Source organism: Schistocerca serialis, chromosome 1 (genome assembly GCF_023864345.2).
Source record: "Schistocerca serialis cubense isolate TAMUIC-IGC-003099 chromosome 1, iqSchSeri2.2, whole genome shotgun sequence".
In the NCBI taxonomy this organism is placed as follows: domain Eukaryota; kingdom Metazoa; phylum Arthropoda; class Insecta; order Orthoptera; family Acrididae; genus Schistocerca; species Schistocerca serialis.
Genome location: NC_064638.1, coordinates 1273888717 through 1273913215, shown reverse-complemented (window position 1 = coordinate 1273913215; position 24499 = coordinate 1273888717). Strand labels below are relative to the sequence as shown.

The following is a 24499-nucleotide window of genomic DNA, read 5'->3' as shown; positions in this document are numbered from 1 at the left end:
GATCGTGTACACCTTCCGGGTTACAGGACTGGAGTAGGTGGTGGTGGGAGGGTGCATGGGACAGGTTTTGCATCGGGGGCGGTTACAAGGATAGGAGCCAGAGGGTAGGGAAGGTGGTTTGGGGATTTCATAGGGATGAACTAACAGGTTACGAAGGTTAGGTGGACGGCGGAAAGACACTCTTGGTGGAGTGGGGAGGAGTTCATGAAGGATGCATCTCATTTCAGGGCAGGATTTGAGGAAGTCGTATCCCTGCTGGAGAGCCACATTCAGAGTCTGGTCCAGTCCCGGAAAGTATCCTGTCACAAGTGGGGCACTTTTGTGGTTCTTCTGTGGGGGATTCTGGGTTTGAGGGGACGAGGAAGTGGCTCTGGTTATTTGCTTCTGTACCAGGTCGGGAGGGTAGTTGCGGGATGCGAAAGTTGTTTTCAGGTCGTTGGTGTAATGATTCAGGGATTCCGGACTGGAGCAGATTCGTTTGCCACGAAGACCTAGGCTGTAGGGAAGGGACCGTTTGATGTGGAATGGGTGGCAGCTGTCATAATGGAGGTACTGTTGCTTGTTGGTGGGTTTGATGTGGACGGACGTGTGAAGTTGGCCATTGGACAGGTGGAGGTCAACGTCAAGGAAAGTGGCATGGGATTTGGAGTAGGACCAGGTGAAACTGATGGAACCAAAGGAGTTGAGGTTGGAGAGGAAATTCTGGAGTTCTTCTTCACTGTGAGTCCAGATCATGAAGATGTCATCAATAAATCTGTACCAAACTTTGGGTTGGCAGACTTGGGTAACCAAGAAGGCTTCCTCTAAGCGACCCATGAATAGGTTGGCGTACGAGGGGGCCATCCTGGTACCCATGGCTGTTCCCTTTAATTGTTGGTATGTCTGGCCTTCAAAAGTGAAGAAGTTGTGGGTCAGGATGAAGCTGGCTAAGGTGATGAGGAAAGAGGTTTTAGGTAGGGTGGCAGGTGATCGGCGTGAAAGGAAATGCTCCATCGCAGCGAGGCCCTGGACGTGCGGAATATTTGTGTATAAGGACGTGGCATCAATGGTTACAAGGATGGTTTCCGGGGGTAACAGATTGGGTAAGGATTCCAGGCGTTCAAGGAAGTGGTTGGTGTCCTTGATGAAGGATGGGAGACTGCATGTAATTTCCGTTTTTCCCACATCACTGATCATTTTTAGCCGCTTCCCACAGGTTTTAACGCCATTATTTCTTCGTCAGACAATTGTTAGCCTCATATTCATAATCTGCCACCACAATACCACTCCTTTTAATATACTACACGCAGTTTTTTCGAAATTTTCCCGAATTTCTCCGTCCTTTAACGTGTTTTGGCAGCAACACAACCACCTAACCTTTATGCACATCGTTGTCTACCAACCCAAGTCCAACATAGCCCAGCTGTAACCAACACCTTTTCGCCTTTTTTCATTCCAGATCTCCAGTTTCTTTCCGGTTCACCTTTATCTCTCCCCATATATTTTTATTTTCATTTTCATTTCACCTCATGTTACACTTTCCACCTTCTAATACCCTGTCACCCTCACAACACCCCCACAATGACCCCATTAAGTTTTATTTACATTCCCTCCGCAAACATGCCTTCGCCCTAGCCAGATTACGCTCGCAGATTTTATTTTCTCAGGCTTGTCTGACATTTGGCATTACCCCCAAAGGCCTCACACTCAAAGTTCCCATCTCTGGCTGCAACCCTTCCTTCCATCAGTCCCTATACCAGTTCCAAACTGAACAATCCATTGCCCTCACCCACCTAATCCTTCACCTACACATCAACTCAGCCAATGAACACACCCGTCAACTCCTATCCTTAATAAAAATCCTTAATCTTTCCTCTCCCACATCCACACCGGCTGTTCAGAGCATCCTCCTACAGGCCAACCGTAAATTAGAACAGCATGCCACCCTCCACCTCAAAAAACTATCCAATCTCCTGGTTTCCCACCTCCGGAAAGGCAACTCAATCACCCTTCACAAACTTTCCAGCAAACCTCAACCTCCTCTCATTGCACACAGACCCAGTCTCTCCCATCTACTCAATCTCCCACTTCCAGCTCCACTCCCTCCAAAACCTCAAAATTCCGATCAACACAATCTGGAACCACAACACCCTAATTCAGTAGTTAACCTTTCCTCCAAACCTCTCTCCCAATCCGAAGCCTCTGTCCTATCCAAAGGCCTCACCTTCAGCCCCACTCCCAGATTCAACCAAACAGCCCTCGTCAAAGATTTACTGTCCTACACTCGTACTCTCTGCTGGAAGTATCACTTTGCCACGAAGAATAATGATCCTAATCCTACTCCTAATGATCCGACTCCTCAAGACACCATCCAAATTGAACCCTGCCTGGAACAGTTCCGTCCTCCGTCACAGCGGGACCCACCTCCTCTTCCTCAAAATCACCCTCTCCAAACCTTCCAGGAATTTCTGACTTCCAGCCTTGCATCTCAATCCTTCTTAAAAAACCTTAATCCTACACCCAACATCACCACTGCTGAAGCCCAGGCTATCCGTGATCTGAAGGCTGACCGATCCATCGTCATTCTTCCGGCGGACAAGGGTTCCACGACCGTGGTACTTGATCGTCGGGAGTATGTGGCTGAGGGACTGCGTCAGCTTTCAGACAACACCACATACAAAGTTTGCCAAGGTAACCCCATTCCCGATGTCCAGGCGGAGCTTCAAGGAATCCTCAGAACCTTAGGCCCCCTGCAAAACCTTTCACCTGACTCCATCAACCTCCTGACCCCACCGACACCCCGCACCCCTACCTTCTACCTTCTTCCCAAAATCCACAAACCCAATCATCCCGGCCGCCCCATTGTAGCTGGTTACCAAGCCCCCACAGTACGTATCTCTGCCTACGTAGATCAACACCTTCAACCCATTACATGCAGTCTCCCATCCTTCATCAAAGACACCAACCACTTTCTCGAACGCCTGGAATCCTTACCCAATCTGTTACCCCCGGAAACCATCCTTGTAACCATTGATGCCACGTCCTTATACACAAATATTCCGCACGTCCAGGGCCTCGCTGCGATGGAGCATTTCCTTTCACGCCGATCACCTGCCACCCTACCTAAAACCTCTTTCCTCATCACCTTAGCCAGCTTCATCCTGACCCACAACTTCTTCACTTTTGAGGGCCAGACATACCAACAATTAAAGGGAACAGCCATGGGCACCAGGATGGCCCCCTCGTACGCCAACCTATTCATGGGTCGCTTAGAGGAAGCCTTCTTGGTTACCCAAGTCTGCCAACCCAAAGTTTGGTACAGATTTATTGATGACATCTTCATGATCTGGACTCACAGTGAAGAAGAACTCCAGAATTTCCTCTCCAACCTCAACTCCTTTGGTTCCATCAGTTTCACCTGGTCCTACTCCAAATCCCATGCCACTTTCCTTGACGTTGACCTCCACCTGTCCAATGGCCAACTTCACACGTCCGTCCACATCAAACCCACCAACAAGCAACCGTACCTCCATTATGACAGCTGCCACCCATTCCACATCAAACGGTCCCTTCCCTACAGCCTAGGTCTTCGTGGCAAACGAATCTGCTCCAGTCCGGAATCCCTGAATCATTACACCAACGACCTGAAAACAGCTTTCGCATCCCGCAACTACCCTCCCGACCTGGTACACAAGCAAATAACCAGAGCCACTTCCTCGTCCCCTCAAACCCAGAATCCCCTACAGAAGAACCACAAAAGTGCCCCACTTGTGACAGGATACTTTCCGGGACTGGACCAGACTCTGAATGTGGCTCTCCAGCAGGGATACGACTTCCTCAAATCCTGCCCTGAAATGAGATCCATCCTTCATGAAATCCTCCCCACTCCACCAAGAGTGTCTTTCCGCCGTCCACCTAACCTTCGTAACCTGTTAGTTCATCCCTACGAAATCCCCAAACCACCTTCCCTACCCTCTGGCTCCTATCCTTGTAACCGCCCCCGATGCAAAACCTGTCCCATGCACCCTCCCACCACCACCTACTCCAGTCCTGTAACCCGGAAGGTGTACACGATCAGAGGCAGAGCCACGTGTGAAAGCACCCACGTGATTTACCAACTGACCTGCCTACACTGTGATGCATTCTATGTGGGAATGACCAGCAACAAACTGTCCATTCGCATGAATGGACACAGGCAGACAGTGTTTGTTGGTAATGAGGATCACCCTGTGGCTAAACATGCCTTGGTGCACAGCCAGCACATCTTGGCACAGTGTTACACCGTCCGGGTTATTTGGATACTTCCCACCAACACCAACCTATCCGAACTCCGGAGATGGGAACTTGCCCTTCAGTATATCCTCTCTTCTCGTCATCCGCCAGGCCTCAATCTCCGCTAATTTCAAGTTGCCGCCACTCATACCTCACCTGTCTTTCAGCAACTTCTTTGCCTCTACACTTCTGCCTCGACTGACATCTCTGCCCAAACTCTTTGTCTTTAAATATGTCTGCTTGTGTCTGTATGTGTGGATGGATATGTGCGTGTGTGCGAGTGTATACCTGTCCTTTTTTCCCCCTAAGGTAAGTCTTTCCGCTCCCGGGATTGGAATGACTCCTTACCCTCTCCCTTAAAACCCACTTCCTTTCGTCTTCCCCTCTCCTTCCCTCCTTCCTGATGAGGCAACAGTTTGTTGCGAAAGCTTGAATTTTGTGTGTATGTTTGTGTGTCTATCGACCTGCCAGCGCTTTTGTTCGGAAGTCACCTCATCTTTGTTTTTTTAATATATATATATATATATATATATATATATATGAGATTTCGGACAATAAACTGTTTGCGCTACCTTGCAAACTTACTGAAGTGTACAAAAGTAGCAGATATCAATGGGAAGGGGAGGGGGGTGTTCCTAATATTCCATCCAATTCTGCGACTCTGTGGATGATGCATCATACCACAGCAGGAAGATCGACAGTATGCCCAATAAATATGATTTCAGGATTACAATGGTTGAAAAACAGGCAAATAAACTGCAACTCAATGAGAAAGGCGGAACTGTTTTCTAAAATAAAATAAAACAAACCAGCTGTGAAAGTGTATGTCTTTGATAAAATCGCTGACAGCAGAGGCCACAAAGCAGTCCATTTAGCGCCCTCCAAAGGTGATCTAAATCCGATAGAATTGGCTTGGCACACAAACACAATTTCAGGGAGAGCAATGTCACTTGTGACACGTCGAAGGAAACATTGTCGGAACTTGTTAATGCTGCTTTTGCTTCAGTCACTGCATAAAGTGCATCAGCTACAGAAAGAGTATTGGAAACAAGCTGGGATAGTGGAAAGGGCCATTGATGAAGTTATCACCAGTACCACACCCTCAAGTGGTGATTATGATCTTGAATCAAACACAAATGACAGTGATCTGTAGTGATCATAATATTGACAGTTAAGTACATTTTGTAAACATTACTGCTGTGCTGTATTTGATAAATGCAATATGCAAACAGATTACAGAAATCAATTTTTGACTTTTGATTCATAGTATCATTAGCTGTACATTCATCTACTTTATTTTTCATTACTTTTGATACACAAGTAATATGTAAATTCTAGGTAAAACACTCTAGCATGAATATGTCAACAAGAACAAGCGATTGCTGATCCGACGGAGGTGTTTCTTTCGCGGATAATATTTCCGCAAGTGCCGCCTCAGATTTCATGTTAAGCACAAAACAATGTTAGTGGTGCCAGCACTACTACAAGCAGCTGATGCTGCCTTCACTAACTGCTCCTCACCCCTTGGCAGCCACAGTGCTGAGGCACGGCTGTTCCCGACGGCCACTGCACCAATCTTCAACTTATTGAGGATGAACAATATTGGTGAAATTTCGAGTGAGCACTTTTGCAAAGAGTTGGACATGTTACTTCCTCCAACATACACTTCATGAAATGACCACGAAGACAAAATCATGATATTAAGCTAAAATAGAGACATACTGGCAGTCATTCTTACCATGCAATATTCGTGAGTGTAACAGAGAAAAACTGATCAGTTAGTGGTACCACAAGCACCCTCTGTCACACAGCATTACATGGCTCGAGGAATATGATGTATATATAGACCAAAGTCTTTTCCATTTTCAGTTGTTATTCTTGTCCAGTTGTAGTGGGTCTTCTTAAAGACAGTTCAGAATTGTCTTGTTTAAATCAGCAGATTTGATCACGCACCTATTAACAGGTCACCAAATTCTCACTTCTCTGTAATAGTTGTCTTGTTCCATTTGATATTTACTTTCTTGGTACCCACATCATCTGCTGTTTGCATAACTAACAGTGGGGAGTGGGAGAGGGAGTGGGAGAGGAAGCGGGGTGGGAGAGGAAGCGGGGTGGGGTGGGGTGGGAGAGGAAGCGGGGTGGGGTGGGGTGGGAGAGGAAGCGGGGAGGGGTGGGGTGGGAGAGGAAGCGGGGAGGGGTGGGGTGGGAGAGGAAGCGGGGAGGGGTGGGGTGGGAGAGGAAGCGGGGAGGGGTGGGGTGGGAGAGGAAGCGGGGAGGGGTGGGGTGGGAGAGGAAGCGGGGAGGGGTGGGGTGGGAGAGGAAGCGGGGAGGGGTGGGGTGGGAGAGGAAGTGGGAGAGGGACTCACCTGAGATAAATGCTATAAGGTTCCATTTCATCTAATGGATCTCTGAAGCTTAACATTATTAGCACTAATTTTAATTGTAAATAACTAGAAATAGAGGAGACCAATCACTGAATAGTAGAGGCATTGTAACACCCCAAGAAACGCAAATAAGAATGTCATGATAAATTAAAGTAGGGAACAGTGTTATCCTGACAGGTGCGACAACTTTGACAATAATATAACACCTTAAAGTTTTGATGAACTCCAACTTCAATAATTATTGAGTATGTCATGATAGATAGGTAGGAAGAAAGGTTATTTTTAATTAGCTATCAAACATCTCAGTAATAACTGAGAATCAGTACAACGAAAGTTGAGTCCAAAGTAAAGTGTCAGTCAGAGATAATATTTATTTTAAGGAGTAGTAAGTGCGGTGAAAAGGAAATTCAATGCGTCTACAATGTTCGATCATGGGAATGTTAGTAGCTTGCTTGCTATCAAGTTGAGAGAAAGCACCGTTTGTTACCTTACTACAAACGGAATGCTACGAGATTGTTTCTATTAAAAAAAAGTAATATTGTGTGACAGAGATGTGCGGACTTTGATCTCTGTTATTCTGACTTGAGAACTTGAACTGAAGTGATATGCTGATAGTGTACAACGAGTTAATGAAGTTTAATGATTGGAGATATTATTGTTGGACTCAACCTTTATCAAAGTGAACAGTTACAACGAAGAATGGACATAGTATCGAAGACTGCAATACCTGATTAGCCTGGAGTAGGAAACATTAATTCGACCACACGAAGATAATACAAATGCGTCAATTGTAAAAGTTGTCGTAATTGTCACGATCAACGAATTGAAAAGAATCTTAATTGATCCGATCCATCATCACAAAACCATAACAGACAATTAAAAATCAGCAGTTCGCATTGCTGAGAAGACTATGCGAACTCACAAATGGACTTTCACACATTATGCGAGGAACAATTTTTTTTTAGAGATTTTCAGGTGTTGTTCCAAGTTACCCGACGGGGACAACCATCACTGCGCGTCGTATCTCCATTCCAACGACCAAGCTGTAGCTGTAGCAGCTCACCATCAACAGTGACAACAAAAGGGGAGAGGGGACGTCACAGCATTGAGTTGTCGACAGGCTCACAGGAAAGAGTGGAAACTTGCCAGCTTTTGGAGAGTTGGAGAACAAACACGTGAAAACCAGCTACAGGACAACACTGAAGATTATATTGGTAGATTGCATTAATTAATGAGGACAGGATTGAACAGAATTGGCAAGAAAAGAAACCTGCAGCAAATTGGACTACATGAAAGGACTGGTCAATAGAATACATTCAGAGATATCAAGTAATTGTCAATTTAGTACTGGAGGGAAGTGTCGGGAGTAAAATTTGCGAGTGAGGCCAAGAGCAGAGTACAGTAGGCAGGTTCAAATAGATGTATACTGCAGTAGATATTTCGAGATGAAGAGGTTTGCATAGGAATCAACAGCATGGAGAGCTGCATCAAACCAGTTTTTGGATTAACGAACAACAAAACAACAGCAAAACTTTTTTTTTCCCAATATCTTATCAAAATTTATGTGAAAATAAATTTAATGTGTGTCTCTATGTCATTTAACCCACGTCTTTGAATTTTTTTTTCTGAATTTCCAGATTAACTTTACTTTCAATAATACAGATGAAGTATGATCCTACCTAGTCCAGATACAATAAGTTCCACAGTATTCAATTAAATTTGCATTTTACTTGTATACCTTGTCCAAGTCTGGAGAGTACTAAGAAACCCAGAGATAATTCTGTTGTTATGTTTGGAATCTGTTGTCACGGACACTAAATTTGCGCGACGATTAACTTTACCTGCAACCACTTTTTGGATATGTCATTGCCCATAAATATGGACAGGTAAATGTAGCATTATTTATGGCAAAATTTGCAATTATTTTCGTTGTTTGTAAATGACTAGATGCATAAATTTGCAAATCTGTCATGCTACATTAGTGAAGACAATTAAATTGTTAGTTATTTGAAATTGACTGTTTAAAAAAGTGCTGACTGGGAGCTTCCTGACCGGCATGTTTGCTTTTGCAAAAACTTAACACCTTTCTGTTCCGAAATGGCCTTTCATTTCTTCATTTGGCTGTAATTAAGATTTAAAGAAATGATTGTTCTGTTGAAAAGCAGCAGCATTTTCTTACTATTTAAGTGAATGTGTCTCTGACAAAGTGTTTCTGGACATTATTAATCATTTTCTGCCTAATTTGAAGATTAAAAAATCTACGGAGCACTAACTTCGACCTTCCGTGGGCATTCATAGCCTTACGACCTGTGCTTAACAATGTTACAGATAGAACTGACAAGGCACTTTGCATAGAAGTAGAACTGTAGGTACAGCTATTCAATTTTAACATTAGGAGACGAATTTTGGCAAGGTCGAAAAGGTTACAGATTTTGTTTTCCTATCACTATCATGCAGAGGTGGGCGCTATTGGCTACAGTCGTGGATGATCACGAGCATAAACAGACTAGAATTCTGACTGCCACAGGGCAGGGAAACAAATGCCACCTTCATTTAGCTGGACAGCAGCTTACAGCAGAACTGACACTTTGTCACAGGGATCACCAACCTCTTCAGGTGTTGCAAGGATCTTAACCCAAATCCGCGATAGACAGGACTAGTCGCTTCACTTATTTCAAAATAAGAAAACAATGAATATAATAGAGGGAAACATTCCATGTGGGAAAAATATATCTAAAAACAAAGATGATGTAACTTACCAAACAAAAGTGTTGGCACGTTGATAGAGACACTAACAAACCCAAACAAACACACAAAATTCAAGCTTTCGCAACCCACGGTTGCTTCATCAGGAAAGAGGGAAGGAGAGGGAAAGACAAAAGGATGTGAGTTTTAAGGGAGAGGGTAAGGAGTCATTCCAATCCCGGGAGCGGAAAGACTTACCTTAGGGGGAAAAAGGGACAGGTATACGCACGCGCACACGCACCTATGCATCCGCAGATATACAGACACAAGCAGGCATATGTAAAGGCCTTTACACCTGTCTGCTTGTGTCTGTATATCTGTGTGTGTGTGTGTGTGTGTGTGTGTGTGTGTACACCTGTCCCTTTCTCCCCCTAAGGTAAGTCTTTCCGCTCCCGGGATTGGAACCTGTCCCTTTCTCCCCCTAAGGTAAGTCTTTCCGCTCCCGGGATTGGAATGACTCCTTACCCTCTCCCTTAAAACCCATATCCTTTCGCCTTTCCCTCTTTCCTGATGAAGCAACCGTGGGTTGCGAAAGCTCGATTGTCTGTTTGTTTGTGTTTGTGTCTCTATCAACATACCAACACTTTCGTTTGGTAAGTTACATCATCTTTGTTTTTAGATATATAAGAAAACAATGAGTTACACACCACACTAAGTATTCAAGGATGGCTACCGTGCAACTGCTTACACTGAAGTTAGCAGCAGGGCTAGACAAATGATACTTGCGTTCAACGAGGAGGGAGGAGGGGATTAGAATTTAATGTCTCGTCCACAATGAGGTCATTCAAGACAAAGCACAAACTCGGATTAGGGAAGGATGGGGAAGGAAATTGGCTGCGCCCTTTCAAAGGAACCACGCCGGCATTTGTCTGAAGCTATTGCACTGAAACGGGGTTGAGGTTACTCAATAAGCTGCTTTGTTCGATACACTATTGGACTTGTTCAAACAATGACACAACAGTTGAATCGCACAGCAATGACAATTTCATAAAACAGTGGTGGAAATAGCATTAAATCCTACCACTACACAATATCCTATTGTTTCCAGACAAATTTACAATACGATTTCTCATATAGCACACGTACATATGGACACCAAAACATTTATGCTGATTTTTAAGTACTGGTAACAGACAAAAAGAAAAATGTTGTTCTCCAAAAAATATTACTTTACTCAACCCAGTATAGCATTTTATTTGTTTATAAAAGAGAGAGAGAGAGAGAGAGAGAGAGAGAGAGAGAGAGAGAGAGAGAGAGAGAGAGAGAGAGCTGCAAATGAGCAATTCAATCCCTGTTTACATATCAGTCCAACAGATTTTAATCAGTTTGAAAACAAAATGGCAACATTCAGATGAAATAATCATGAAAATTACTCAAGAATTAAAATTAGGACAAAAAAATACATTGTAATAATGTGAATGTAATTTTCATTAAGAGAATCCATTGTAACAAGACCAGCCTTGGAGATAGTAACATCAGGCGCCACTAGATCACGGGGCGAGTGAAAGCTTGAGAATTGGATAGAATCTCGAAAGCAACCATTTGTTGATTCATTAGTCGCCATTGTTACACACGAACTGCCCCTAGCATATATTTCAGTCCGTGTTTCACAGTTATTTCTATTAATAAAGTGCATAGTCCATTAAAAAGGCTATGACAGGTCGTCTAGTACCAACACAACACACTAGATCGCAGGCCGATCAACAGATCAAACAAAACCTGAGATTTCCAAAACTGTGACAAACTGTTTGAGTTGTTTTCAAACACAGCCCTAGTTAACAGAATATTGTTAATAATGTAGTTGAGGCCCAACCTCCAGCAGTATTCGATGCAACTACAGTTCAAAATGTCCGCCACGTAATTTGCCACATTAAAACTGTCTGCATTATATTATCTTGCAAGCTTTAGCTAACAAACAAATGCACGTATTTCTTTCTCATAAAAAGCTAGGTCCCATGACTGAGTACTATGCTCCATTACTTGACACGTATCTTAAACAGACCATTCAACCATCCACAATTGGCATGGCACCAGATCATTGAGCGCATCGATAAATCATTGCATTCACAGACTATTTTGCAAATAGGTTCTTGTGCACATTATCTTTCCAAATTGGGGTTCACCAGATGATGTACTGCTATGAAACAACATCAAGTAATTTTGCAGTTTTGCGTTTTGAGGAAAAATTTGCATCTATTTTGCATTTATTGCAAAAATGCGAATTTTACAGTCCCTACTCACAAGTGAACACAAGGCTCCGTTGTGACTAAGCAAGAACTTAGAAACATACACTCCTGGAAATGGAAAAAAGAACACATTGACACCGGTGTGTCATACCCACCATACTTGCTCCGGACACTGCGAGAGGGCTGTACAAGCAATGATCACACGCACGGCACAGCGGACACACCAGGAACCGCGGTGTTGGCCGTCGAATGGCGCTAGCTGCGCAGCATTTGTGCACCGCCGCCGTCAGTGTCAGCCAGTTTGCCGTGGCATACGGAGCTCCATCGCAGTCTTTAACACTGGTAGCATGCCGCGACAGCGTGGACGTGAACCGTATGTGCAGTTGACGGACTTTGAGCGAGGGCATATAGTGGGCATGCGGGATGCCGGGTGGACGTTCCGCCGAATTGCTCAACACGTGGGGCGTGAGGTCTCCACAGTACATCGATGTTGTGGCCAGTGGTCGGCGGAAGGTGCACGTGCCCGTCGACCTGGGACCGGACCGCAGCGACGCACGGATGCACGCCAAGACCGTAGGATCCTACGCAGTGCCGTAGGGGACCGCACCGCCACTTCCCAGCAAATTAGGGACACTGTTGCTCCTGGGGTATCGGCGAGGACCATTCGCAACCGTCTCCATGAAGCTGGGCTACGGTCCCGCACACCGTTAGGCCGTCTTCCGCTCACGCCCCAACATCGCGCAGCCCGCCTCCAGTGGTGTCGCGACAGGCGTGAATGGAGGGACGAATGGAGACGTGTCGTCTTCAGCGATGAGAGTCGCTTCTGCCTTGGTGCCAATGATGGTCGTATGCGTGTTTGGCGCCGTGCAGGTGAGCGCCACAATCAGGACTGCATACGACCGAGGCACACAGGGCCAACACCCGGCATCATGGTGTGGGGAGCGATCTCCTACACTGGCCGTACACCACTGGTGATCATCGAGGGGACACTGAATAGTGCACGGTACATCCAAACCGTCATCGAACCCATCGTTCTACCATTCCTAGACCAGCAAGGGAACTTGCTGTTCCAACAGGACAATGCACGTCCGCATGTATCCCGTGCCACCCAACGTGCTCTAGAAGGTGTAAGTCAACTACCCTGGCCAGCAAGATCTCCGGATCTTTACCCCATTGAGCATGTTTGGGACTGGATGAAGCGTCGTCTCACGCGGTCTGCACGTCCAGCACGAACGCTGGTCCAACTGAGGCGCCAGGTGGAAATGGCATGGCAAGCCGTTCCACAGGACTACATCCAGCATCTCTACGATCGTCTCCATGGGAGAATAGCAGCCTGCATTGCTGCGAAAGGTGGATATACACTGTAGTAGTGCCGACATTGTGCATGCTCTGTTGCCTGTGTCTGTGTGCCTGTGGTTCTGTCAGTGTGATCATGTGATGTATCTGACCCCAGGAATGTGTCAAAGTTTCCCCTTCCTGGGACAATGAATTCACGGTGTTCTTATTTCAATTTCCAGGAGTGTATTTCAAATTACTAAGTATACCAAGACTTAAGAGATGCTGCGAGTATTCCAGTTTCCTCCATCTGTATTTGTTTCATTATTTTTCTATCAGTGGTCAACTATATTATGTCTCCAAGATATCCAGAAGTTTTTAGAACTGTTTACCTGACACACGCACAAAAAATTTTGAACAGAAGTTACCGGAGAAATTCATCACAGAGGTCTCCATCATGGGTAAAATGAGGACCTTTCCACAAGTTTCCATAACTAGTAATGCAAATATGAATGTTCATTATTTCCCATATTGATGTGAATATACAGAACCTCTATCTCTGAGGGCACTGTCACTGGCCAATCAAGTGATTTGTTTGCATTTTATTGGCTGCCAGCAATAGCGAATGCTGTATTCAACAGCAGCTTGAACAAGTTCCTAACAGACTGCTGTGGATGGGAGAGACTACCCACATTTTGCAAAAATGGAAACAGTTCCATGTATATAAACAGTGAATATTATTCAGGAGTGAGATACAGGTATTCTTGGTACACCACGCTGATGTTTATTGAATACACACTAACTAGTCTAAAATGATCTGCAATTAAATATATTGTGCTTAAGAGTCACATACCTGATGACTTGTACAACAAGCCTGTTGCAGTTGCAGCTGAGATTGTATTGAGTTCGTCATCACATCCTCTCATCCATGACAATATTGTGCCAAAGCCACTGTACATAACGGCTATGACGCCAAGGGTGTTGGCAGTTGCTGCTCCTTGTTTCATAACATAATTTAGGAGCCTGTAATAAAAACATGCACTTGTAAAATGCAGTAAGCAAATCTTGAGAATACTGCACATCTCTCTAGGTGAATACCGGGCTGGTACTCACATCCCACCTCAGTTACACAATTTGCGAAAGTTCACACACTTTGATAAGAATAATATTTGATAAAACAAATGGGATACCAATTTCCATCTGGGCCTGATGGTAGGGGGTGGGGGATGCCTCTACGTGAGAAAGGCATCCAGCCACCCTGCACAACTAACAATGCCAAATCCAGGTTAATATGCTGACTCAATGAAGATATGGGGTAAAGACGAAGAAAACAAAAACTAGAGACTTAATTACATTTCTATAAAATATCTACAAAAATAAATAATATCTACAGTAAATAAATAAATAAATAAATAATATCTACAGTAAATAAATAAATAAATAAATAATATCTACAGTAAATAAATAAATAATATCTACAGTAAATAAATAAATAATATCTACAGTAAATAAATAAATAATATCTACAGTAAATAAATAAATAATATCTACAGTAAATAAATAAATAATATCTACAGTAAATAAATAAATAATATCTACAGTAAATAAATAATATCTACAATAAATAAATAATATCTACAATAAATAAATAATATCTACAATAAATAAATAATATCTACAAAAATAAATAATCTCTCTCTCATTATCAGCCTAACCTGGTTAGGCTGTAGATATGGTGTCCACATGCAGCTAGGCTGCATGGGAGCAATTTCTTGGTGTGGAAAAGGTGACAGCTGTCAAAATGCAGGTACTGTTGGCAGTTAGTGACTTTAATACAAACAAAGCATGGAGGAGCCATTGGAAAGGTGTAGGTCAAAGTCCAGAAAGGTTGGGTTGAGGAGAAGCATGCGAAGCAGATGGGAAAAGTGCTGAGGTAGTGGAGGATTGAGGATAAGGTCTTGGTCCTCAGTCCAGATCATAAAGATATCATTAATGAATGTGAACCAGACACGCGATTTAGGAGAGTTGCAAAGTTCCCTTAAGATTGCCCATAAACAAGTTGGCAACAGTGAGAGCCATATGGATTGCCCTTCGCTGTGAAATCGACTTGTTTAGAGTGGGGTGATCGCAAGACAGTGAAGGAAGTTGTTAGCATCTTTCATTTGACAGAATGGGCTTCAGGCAATTGATTGGAAGTGTTGGCAAGTAAGAGGGAAAATATATTCAGTGGAAGCACAGTAACTGTCTACAATTGAGGATTTATGGATTTTGGAAGGCATGCATAAGCTGTGTGTGTGTGGGGGGCGGGGGGCGATTCGAGAGAGATGGACTTTGTAGATGTTCTGGGATGGGCCAAAGGGATTCAATAGGGACTGGAGGTTATGTGACACACAAAGTTAACCATTAGCATTCTTGTTCAATTCTTGGTCTTACACTGTCCCAGGTGATGCCCAAGGAACCACTGTATTTAAACAGCCATAAGATAAACTTTAAAGTTTATTATTATGAAAAGCACATTTAAAAAACATTTCAACAGAAAAGTACACAAAATGAATACAATACTACATAACAAAGTTAACACTATGGATTCTCGAATACCCTGCACTCCAAATTTTGCTTTGCTATGGCATAATACGTATCACTTCTGGCAGGGGGTTACCTTCATAGTCTCGGATGTTATTGAATTTAGCACATGCTAAAATTCAGGAGTAAGTAAGAACACACTTTTTCTCAAAAAAAAAAAAAAAATATATATATATATATATATATATATATAAAACAAAGATGAGGGGACTTACCGAACAAAAGCGCTGGCAGGTCGATAGACACACAAACATACACACAAAATTCAAGCTTTCGCAACAAACTGTTGCCTCATCAGGAAAGAGGGAAGGAGAGGGGAAGACGAAAGGAAGTGGGTTTTAAGGGAGAGGGTAAGGAGTCATTCCAATCCCGGGAGCGGAAAGACTTACCTTAGGGGGAAAAAAAGACAGGTATACACTCGCACACACGCACATACCCATCCACACATACAGACACAAGCTTTAAATATGTCTGCTTGTGTCTGTATCAAAGGAAGCTACTGAAGCAATGGAACACATTTTTAGATCATTGACTGGCTAATTTGTGCACAAAACAGTGCACACAAGTTATATAAATTATAAATTGAAACCTTTTAAGTCCTTAGACCCTTCACATACATTTTGGAACCTTAAAAATGCTTGAAAAAATGAGTCTTACTAATCTTTCAAAACTAAAATTATGTCAAATAAGGCTATGTTTTGATTTTTATGAGCCTATTATGTGATAATGTGGTAATAAAAAAAATAAAAATAAAAAATATATATGGGCTGGCAGTTTCAGAAAAAATTTACATACATTATAAAAAATGTTGAGAACACTATAGTAACAGAACTTTGACAGATACGTCCAAATGGAGGATTTCTTTGTAATCATAAAGCAACTATCTTGCAAATAAAAAACAATAAAATATCTAGAAATGTTCCAAAGATACAGCCTATTAAATTTTTTCCAAATGGTGTCATCTTTGGAGGGCTGTATCTCTGAACAGAAATTCTTTTGGAGAAAACAAAAAATATGTATTCCTTACTTAGTCCTTCATTTTAACATATGCTAAATTCGATAACATCTGAGACTATGAAGATAAGATTCTCCCTAGCCTGCCTGAATTGATATGGACTATGTCTATATTTTTATTGTTTATTACACATGTAATAATACAAACAAACTGTTACAAAACATTCCAAAAAATGAAAATTACAGTAGTACTTTTTAGGTGTTTAGTTTCCTTCTTTCAGAGATTTTCTTTGCACTTGCTGGAAATTTTTGTACAGATTTCAAGTCAGATTGGCTTGCAACAATGCTAATGTGTCTATCTCTTTTTTTTTTTTTTTTTTGGGAGCATGTTTTGCATTTTTCCAATCATTCTACAACAACTTCTCTTGGTTCTGCTGTATTCAAAACACGGTGAAGGATGCACGAAACTCATGGGCTGTGTGATACTTGTCAACTCGTTTTTGTATCTGTGGCATCACCAATGAGTTTACAAGCTTCTTCAAAAATTAATGGAGTTCACCAGAGTACAGTCCTTGCAGGACTGGTGAAGAAAAAATGTATTCAGCCGCCTTATGTGCAACATGCAGAGAAATAATGCCACTGGTCATCATTAGCACAGGCTTCGAGAAGCAGCGACATGTTTCGACCTGCTGCATTTCAGCAGAGCAAAAGATTAAGTCTCCACACTTCTGCGTTCATCACTTCTTTCATCCAAGGAATTCACAAGCAGCAAAATAAATTAATCTTCACAATTGCACTGTTCTTATTCTGTATTACGTTCACTTTCAATTTCGTTGACACTGTTGATCCAACATCACTTCCTAACCCGTCCCCAAGCTATTTTAAGACAGTATCCTCGAAGTCGGAGTCCATAACATGAACAGTGACCGTAGACCTGGTTACTGAATCCATAACACAAAGTCCCATTACATAGTAGTAATAGTATAGGTCCAAACCACATTCAAGTTATTGATACTTCAGGAAAAAACAACTGGAAAACACTAATCTCCTACCCCATCACTATGCATTAGCAACAGAGTAACAACAAAGAAAATGGCAAAAAAAGCAGCAATGATAAGAGAAACTTACTTACAAATGACAAGGACTTGTACAGGTACACAGCCGACCTCTTGATAAAACATGTTGAATGCAATTTCTTACACAGAAACTTTAATGTAACCACATGTATAGGGCTATTACATTGGTTTTCTCAAAATTAAATTTAACACGTAAATTCTTTTTAATATTCCCAGTGAAAGACTTCAATAAAAATGCACAAATTCCTTATCTTAAGGAAAATTTGCCAAATATAACCCACGAATGTGCACAGATCAATGATTTTAGAAAATAACTTTCTGTGAGTACAACATTTCTTCACCCGTATTTTTTTTTTTTACGGTTACATTACAGAACAAAGCTCCAAAATAAATTTACTTACTGTGTTCTTCTCAGCTTCCCAGTATGTCCTGCAAGGGTTGTACTTTTCAGCCCATTGTAAAATCCGTTAATGCCTCCTATTGTTGCTCCAGCCATGCATGAAACGCCTATCTGTGAAAACGCTAGCTCATATCGCCCTCTCTGTCTCGAAGCACCTTCAGGGAATATGAATTCCGGCTGGCTTTGTGGTAGGTACACAGGGTTGAAGTTCAGGTAAGGAGAGAGTGGGGCAAGGTTTTTCGTTGAGCCTGCAACAAATTAAAATTACGCACTCTTCTAAATAAATATACATCATTACAACAACAACTGCATTCGAGGACTCACATCTCTAAATCATTTACAATAAAACATAAGTTTCGAAATGTACTATTTTGTTATAATAACTGATGCCAAAAAAATACCATGACGTTTCAATGCATTACACTAAGTGCTATCAAATCATTGTTCTACCTCTTCAGAACACATGAACATTTCTATAATTTCACAACATAGACGTTAAGCCTAGGTTATCAAAAAAAAATTAGGAAACTTCAGTTACTAATCCCAGTAATCACACATAGCTCTGCACAACATTACGAACAAATCAGCGAAACAGTTCTATAATCGTTGGTGACAATGTCATTGGAATGAAAATTTATATTTTTAGTTTTGAACTGAAGAAATTTAGTCGATGTTACCTATTGTGCAACATGTATTTTACAGAGTTTTCTTACCTGTAACGTTCAAGTCGGAATCCTTATTCGAAAAATCGGAATACATGCTACCGGAATACGTCGTTCGATCTCCCATATCAGTTTACTTTACAATAGTTCTCATGCATGGGTAACACCAACAACTTAACCTATTACGAAACGTTTATCGAAGGACTTTCTCAGAGATGTTACAACTTACGCAGTTGCTGCCATGGATGTATACCTCCATGGCTGCAGCACCCAAAGCTTCTGATTAATTTTGCAATCTACGTACAAAATTTTTGACAGAACGTACAATAAAGACCAACGATCTTACGAGATTTCATAATGCAATAACGCATATACAACGACCATACATGACGTATTCACGGCCAACAATTATCCTAATTTTACAGAATACATTAGTGACAGGAGCACTATATACATTCAACAGAAGAACCTTCTGTTTTAAAAGAAAACGTGCACGTAAAAATAACATGACTGGTGTCGCCATCACTAGGTGAGGACAAAATATGTAGCCATAGTAAATGCGTCAGGAAAAAGTCGTGGTCTGAACATAATTGATGACGGAGATGTCTTCCATAAGGGGGTCGTAGGAAAAAACAATGACTGAAAAGGAGCTGTTGGTTGAAAATCAGTATAGTGACGCCCTTTAATTGAGATAGACTGTTGGATTTCTTCTTCTCGGCACTGGTCAGTTCAAATTTGATGGAATGGCACGGAAAGAGCGTCAAGATATTCCACAATGTGTTTCAAATTGCTGAATTTGCACAGGCCATCAACAGAATAGAACGGTATTGAGTGGAACGGGGCGTCAAAGTTCCTCTGGAAGAAAAATTTGACTTCGAGTTAGTGGGAAGAACGGTGTTGTCTTTTTTGCCAATATTCGAAATTGATTGCATCGATCTCCGAGATCGACGTTGACCACCAATCCGATAATATAAATAGTGAACGTGTGTTAATCTTTATAGAAATTGTTGTTCTTATCTTTCTGTTTCCTGTGTAGTGTGTTGTGGCATGCATTCCTGTAACGTGCTCTGTGATTATTCTCTGTGTAACCACAGTAATAAAGTGTGTAATTCGTAGAACATTAACAACACAACATGCCATTTACGCTCCACTAACGAATTCCAACATTTGTGACCCATGTACATGGCGAACACACAGCACTGCAGCCGATTCAATGGATATCACAAACTAGCAGTGGTTATTATGACGTTGCACTAGTTTTGACTGTGTTTCCCAAGGGTCGTATTGTGCAACCAACTATACAAACAAAATTAAGTCCTAAAATGCTAAGGAGAGTGATTGCCAACATCCTTCCACATGTGCAACTGGCCCTCCACCTTCCACGTGACGACATTCACAATATTGGCTAGACAGTCAGTGACAGAGCACCTGCTGTAGATAAAGAAGAGTACACAGTTCGTTTGCTTCTGAGCGACCTATTTTCAGTTATCTGTGTGGATACTAATTTAATTTAATTTCTGGCGTATTTGTGTGCTTACGAGGCACAGTCTTTCGTTTTAATAGCAGTGTTGTGTACAGTACCCCCGCTTGCATCGACCCTAAAATCGTACGGGTTTTTGTTCATTTATTTTGGTTAGATCAGGTCAGTGTCGGCTAGACTGTCAGTGAGAGAGGACCTGCGTTTCTACTGCAGATAAAGGCGAGTACAACGTTCATTTGCAAATTATGTTCACGAACTTCAAACAGGAGCGAATTATTTTGAATTATATGTGTGGATACTAATTTAGTTTAAATTAATTTCTGGCGTATTTGTCTGTTTACGAGGCACAGTCTATCGTTTTAATAGCAGTTTGATGTAAAGTACTCCCCCTTCCCCGCCCCCTGCCACCCTGCTTGCCAGCATGTATCGACGCTTGTATTGACCCTCGTGTCTTACAGTTTTTTGTTTATTTGTTTTGGTTACATTAGGTCAGTGTCGGTTAGACTGTCTGTGAGTGAGGACCTGTGTTCCTGCTGCAGATAAAGGCGACTGCATCATTCGTTTGAAAATTATATTTACGAGTACTGTGAACTGACACAGCTTCTCAAAAGAAGTGACGTACTTTACATTTCATCAGTGTTTTTTAGCTTGACCTCTTATATTTCATACATGTCTGTGTATTTATCAGGCCATCAGTACTGCAATGTTCAGATGCAAGACAACTTGGTGACCCATCGCTCACAGCACCAGGTGGCATTGGTTTCAATCACACAACTTGAGGCTGTCGCTAATGGATGTCACTGTTGGGAGGCCAGATGAGACTATGTGAGGAATGTCCAGCATGACCCATGTGTCCCCCCATCAGTCCACTACTATAGCCATTCTGGGTACTGCCCACACTGATCCCTCATCTATGGTGAGTGGGAGGTCGTGGCTGGCATCGAAAGACTTTCCAATGGCTAATGGCAGGGCTTTCCAGGTTCGTCTGATGAACAGTTTTCAGGCACTATCTGTGTTCAACAAAGTCCCTGAGCCAGATGAAGTTGCTCACCCTTTTTCAGAGGAATCCTCTCGGCCTACAAGTCTGAGCATTCACAGAGAGTAGGATACTGGTAGTTGGGAACTTAGGTGCATAATGGTGTCCCGTAGGGACACAGCTTCACAGGAGGGAAAGGACTCCTTTTTGTATTCTGTATACATACCAGGAGTAGTCATTAGACATGTGGAAGGGTGCTTCTTGATGCCATTGAGAGCACAGTGTGCAGATAACTGCAGGTGGTGGCTCATGTTGGTGCTATCGATGTGTGTAGCTTTGGTCTGGAAGAGATTCTGTATGGTTTCGAGTGGTTAGCTGAAGTAGGAAAGACTGCCAGTTTTCCTTGAGAGATGAAAGCAGAGCCCACCATCTGCAACATTATGTACAGAACCGACTGTGGTCCTTTGGTACAGTGCTGAGGGGGGTATGAATAAGAGACCCAGAGGATTCTGCGGCCATGTAAGTTGAAGATTCCTCAACTTACACCTTGGGGTGATGGATTCCCAGGTATTACTAAAAAAGGTCAGGAAGTCCACTACACAGAGGAAGCAGCTACAGGGGTTGCACATTCCTCAATTTACACCTTAGGATGGTGGGTTCCCAGGTAATGCTAAACAGGTCAGGAGTTCACTACATGAAGGAAGCAGTTACATCAGCAGTGGGGCTGTATGGAGGGGACTGGGCAGTTTTTTGTTAGAGGGACTTGGGAACTTGCAGTAAAGGCTTCAATATGAAAGGATGCAGGACGAAAACAGGAAGAAGGTAGACATAGAAAGAATAAATACCATAGCTGTAAACTATTGTAGCTGTGTTGGAAAAGAACCAGAGTTCCAAGCACTAACAGAAACCACTGAATCTCAAATCTGTATAGGTACAGAAAGCTGGCTAAAGCCAGAAATAATTGTAGACAAAATTTTTGGTGGTGACTTCAATCTACTCTTTATATGTTGGTGAAAATACATGTTTGAAGACGATGGTGGGCATAAAACGTCGTACGAAATCCTCAGAAAATTGTTTTGATCATCTAGTTCAGGAGCCCAGTCGAAGTGTAAATGGTTGCAAACGCATACTTGATCTCTTAGCAACAAATACTCATGGTCCAATAAGGATATTCAAGCCATAAAGACCGAGCGAGATGGCGCAGTGGTTAGCACACTGGACTCGCATTCGGGAGGACGACGGTTCAATCCCGTCTCCGGCCATCCAGATTTAGGTTTTCCGTGATTTCCCTAAATCGTTTCAGGCAAATGCCGGGATGGTTCCTTTGAGAGGGCACGGCCGATTTCCTTCCCCATCCTTCCCTCACCCGACCTTGCGCTCCGTCTCTAATGACCTCGTTGTTGACGGGATGTTAAACACTAATATCCTCCTCCTCCTCAAGCCATAAAGGGATTAACGACTACAAGGTTGTTGTAGCTAGATAGAATACTATAACATCCAAACCCGCCAAAAATGAACCCAAAATACATCTATTTCAGAAATCAGATAAAAATCCATTTGACACCTTGCTAAGAGAGAGTCTTAACTCCTTCCAGTCTGACTGCGTAAGCATAGACAAGATGTGGTTTAAATTCAAAGATATTGTGCTGATGGAAATTGAGAGATACATACAAAATAAATTAGTACACAGAATGAATCAGAACACTGTTGCAGGAGCAGTGAGAAAAGCAAGCCAAATTTGAAAGAATGCAAATTCCTCAATATTGACGAATTTTTGCAGAAGCTGACTTCAATGTGAGATGCATTTAATAGTTTCCACAATGAAATTCTGTCTCGAAGTCTGGCAGAAAACCCAATGAAATCCTGGTGATATATAAACTACACCCGTGGCAAGACACAACCATTACTTCCACTGTATGATAACATTGGTGATGTTTCTGATGACAGAGCCACTTAAGCAGAGTTACTAAACACGGTTTTCGGAAATTCCCTTTCAAAAGAAGACAGAAAAAAATATTTCAGAATTAGAATCAAGAACAACTGCCAACACAATAATTTAGAAGTAGATATCCTTCAAATAGAAAAGCAAGTTAAAAACAATCAAGAAAGGCAAGGCTTCTGGTCCATATTGTATACCTGCCAGGTTCGTTTCAGAGTATGCTGATATAATTGTAAGTAGCCTGTTTGTATGTTGGCAGCGCTATAGAATTTGTTAATATCAGTGACAGTGCTCTGTGCCCTCGACAAGAGGTTCTTTGGTTGGATGGACTAGCAGTTAGCGAGTGGGTAGGGAAGTGTATGGACATAATATTCTTAGTGGAGACTCTGTGTTGATAGGAAGTGCATTGTAATGGAAGATGAAATGATGTGTTTATAAGAAAATACGCAAGGAAATGTATGAGGATGAATGTATGGTTGATAATGTTTGGGTAGTGGAATTATTGACAACTGTATAATTTTTGGAACTGGATGTCACATGCATCAGGTAAAAGTTTGCTCTTCAACAAAATCTTTCTTTTGCTAACCATATGCCTCCTAGTAGTTAAGAGCCTATAGTAGTTAGAAGCTTTTTATTTAACCGGCTGTTGTTGCTACTTGCTGTAGTTCGTTCTAAGAAGATTTTCTGTGAGGTAAGTGACTTATCAAAAAGAATGGGGTTTCCACTATCAGGATTCGTGATTGAAATTAGTTTAGGCAATTAACAGAGTTGGGGGTAGTTCCATATTTATTTAATTTCATTTTTTTTTTTTTTTTTGCATTTGTATTATTGTTAGGATTTCTTGCAATTCAGGGCCATTCTTTTGTGTTAATTATTTGAACCCATGTTATCAATGTAAAGCAGTCAGATTGTGTTGGGCTTGTATATTGTGGGTAGTAAACGAATAGGTTAAGTTTGAGTTGTCTTTGTCAGGGAAAATTCTGTAGGTAAGTGTTTTATAAAAGAAAACAATTAAAGAGCTACTTTCACAATAGCTCTATGCTTCAGCAGTTATATAAAACCACTCGCTCATAGAAAGTTCCCTACACAGGGGCTGAAAAGTTGAACAGGTAAGTAATTACATTTCTCTCTTGAAAAATCAAAATGGACTTACATTTGCAGTTCAAATACTAGAGATGACAGGACTGATACATTTATGGTAATGTACAAACTGTTTCATTAAATAGCTTTTCCCATACAAGCATCAGTAATGAAAACTGTGCAATATTGAAACTAATGTTGTTGTTGTTGTGGTCTTCAGTCCTGAAACTGGTTTGATGCAGCTCTCCATACTACTCTATCCTGTGTAAGCTTTTTCATATCCCAGTACTTACTGCAACCTGCGGCAGCGGCGGCGTCTGATTACGCCTGGCGGTGTGTATCTCGTATCGCTGTTATGCCCAGTTGGCTGGAGATGCGCATCGCGAGGCGGCCCGTTTAATTATTGAGAACGAAGTCGTGAATCGGATGGTGATACCTTGGATGTGGCGTCCCAGTGTTTCTCTTTTTTAAGCGGCCGCGTGTGTCAGTGTTGTGCGTCGGCCAGCGG

The 24499-nt window shown here is 42.1% G+C and overlaps 1 protein-coding gene across 1 annotated transcript in view; it reads right to left on the bottom strand.

Annotated features, from left to right (window-relative positions):
• The window catches only part of LOC126419544 (mitochondrial import inner membrane translocase subunit Tim23), a 61842-nt gene extending 43099 nt beyond the window's left edge, over nucleotides 1–18743 (bottom strand). Inside the window, exons 1-3 of the mRNA XM_050086737.1 lie at nucleotides 18568–18743; nucleotides 17856–18102; nucleotides 13695–13864 (exon numbers count right to left, since the gene is read on the bottom strand). Coding sequence (XP_049942694.1) covers nucleotides 13695–13864; nucleotides 17856–18102; nucleotides 18568–18643 — 493 coding nt within the window. The 5' untranslated portion in view covers nucleotides 18644–18743. The remainder of the gene's footprint in view (nucleotides 1–13694; nucleotides 13865–17855; nucleotides 18103–18567) is intronic.
• Between the last annotated feature and the right edge of the window lie 5756 nt (nucleotides 18744–24499).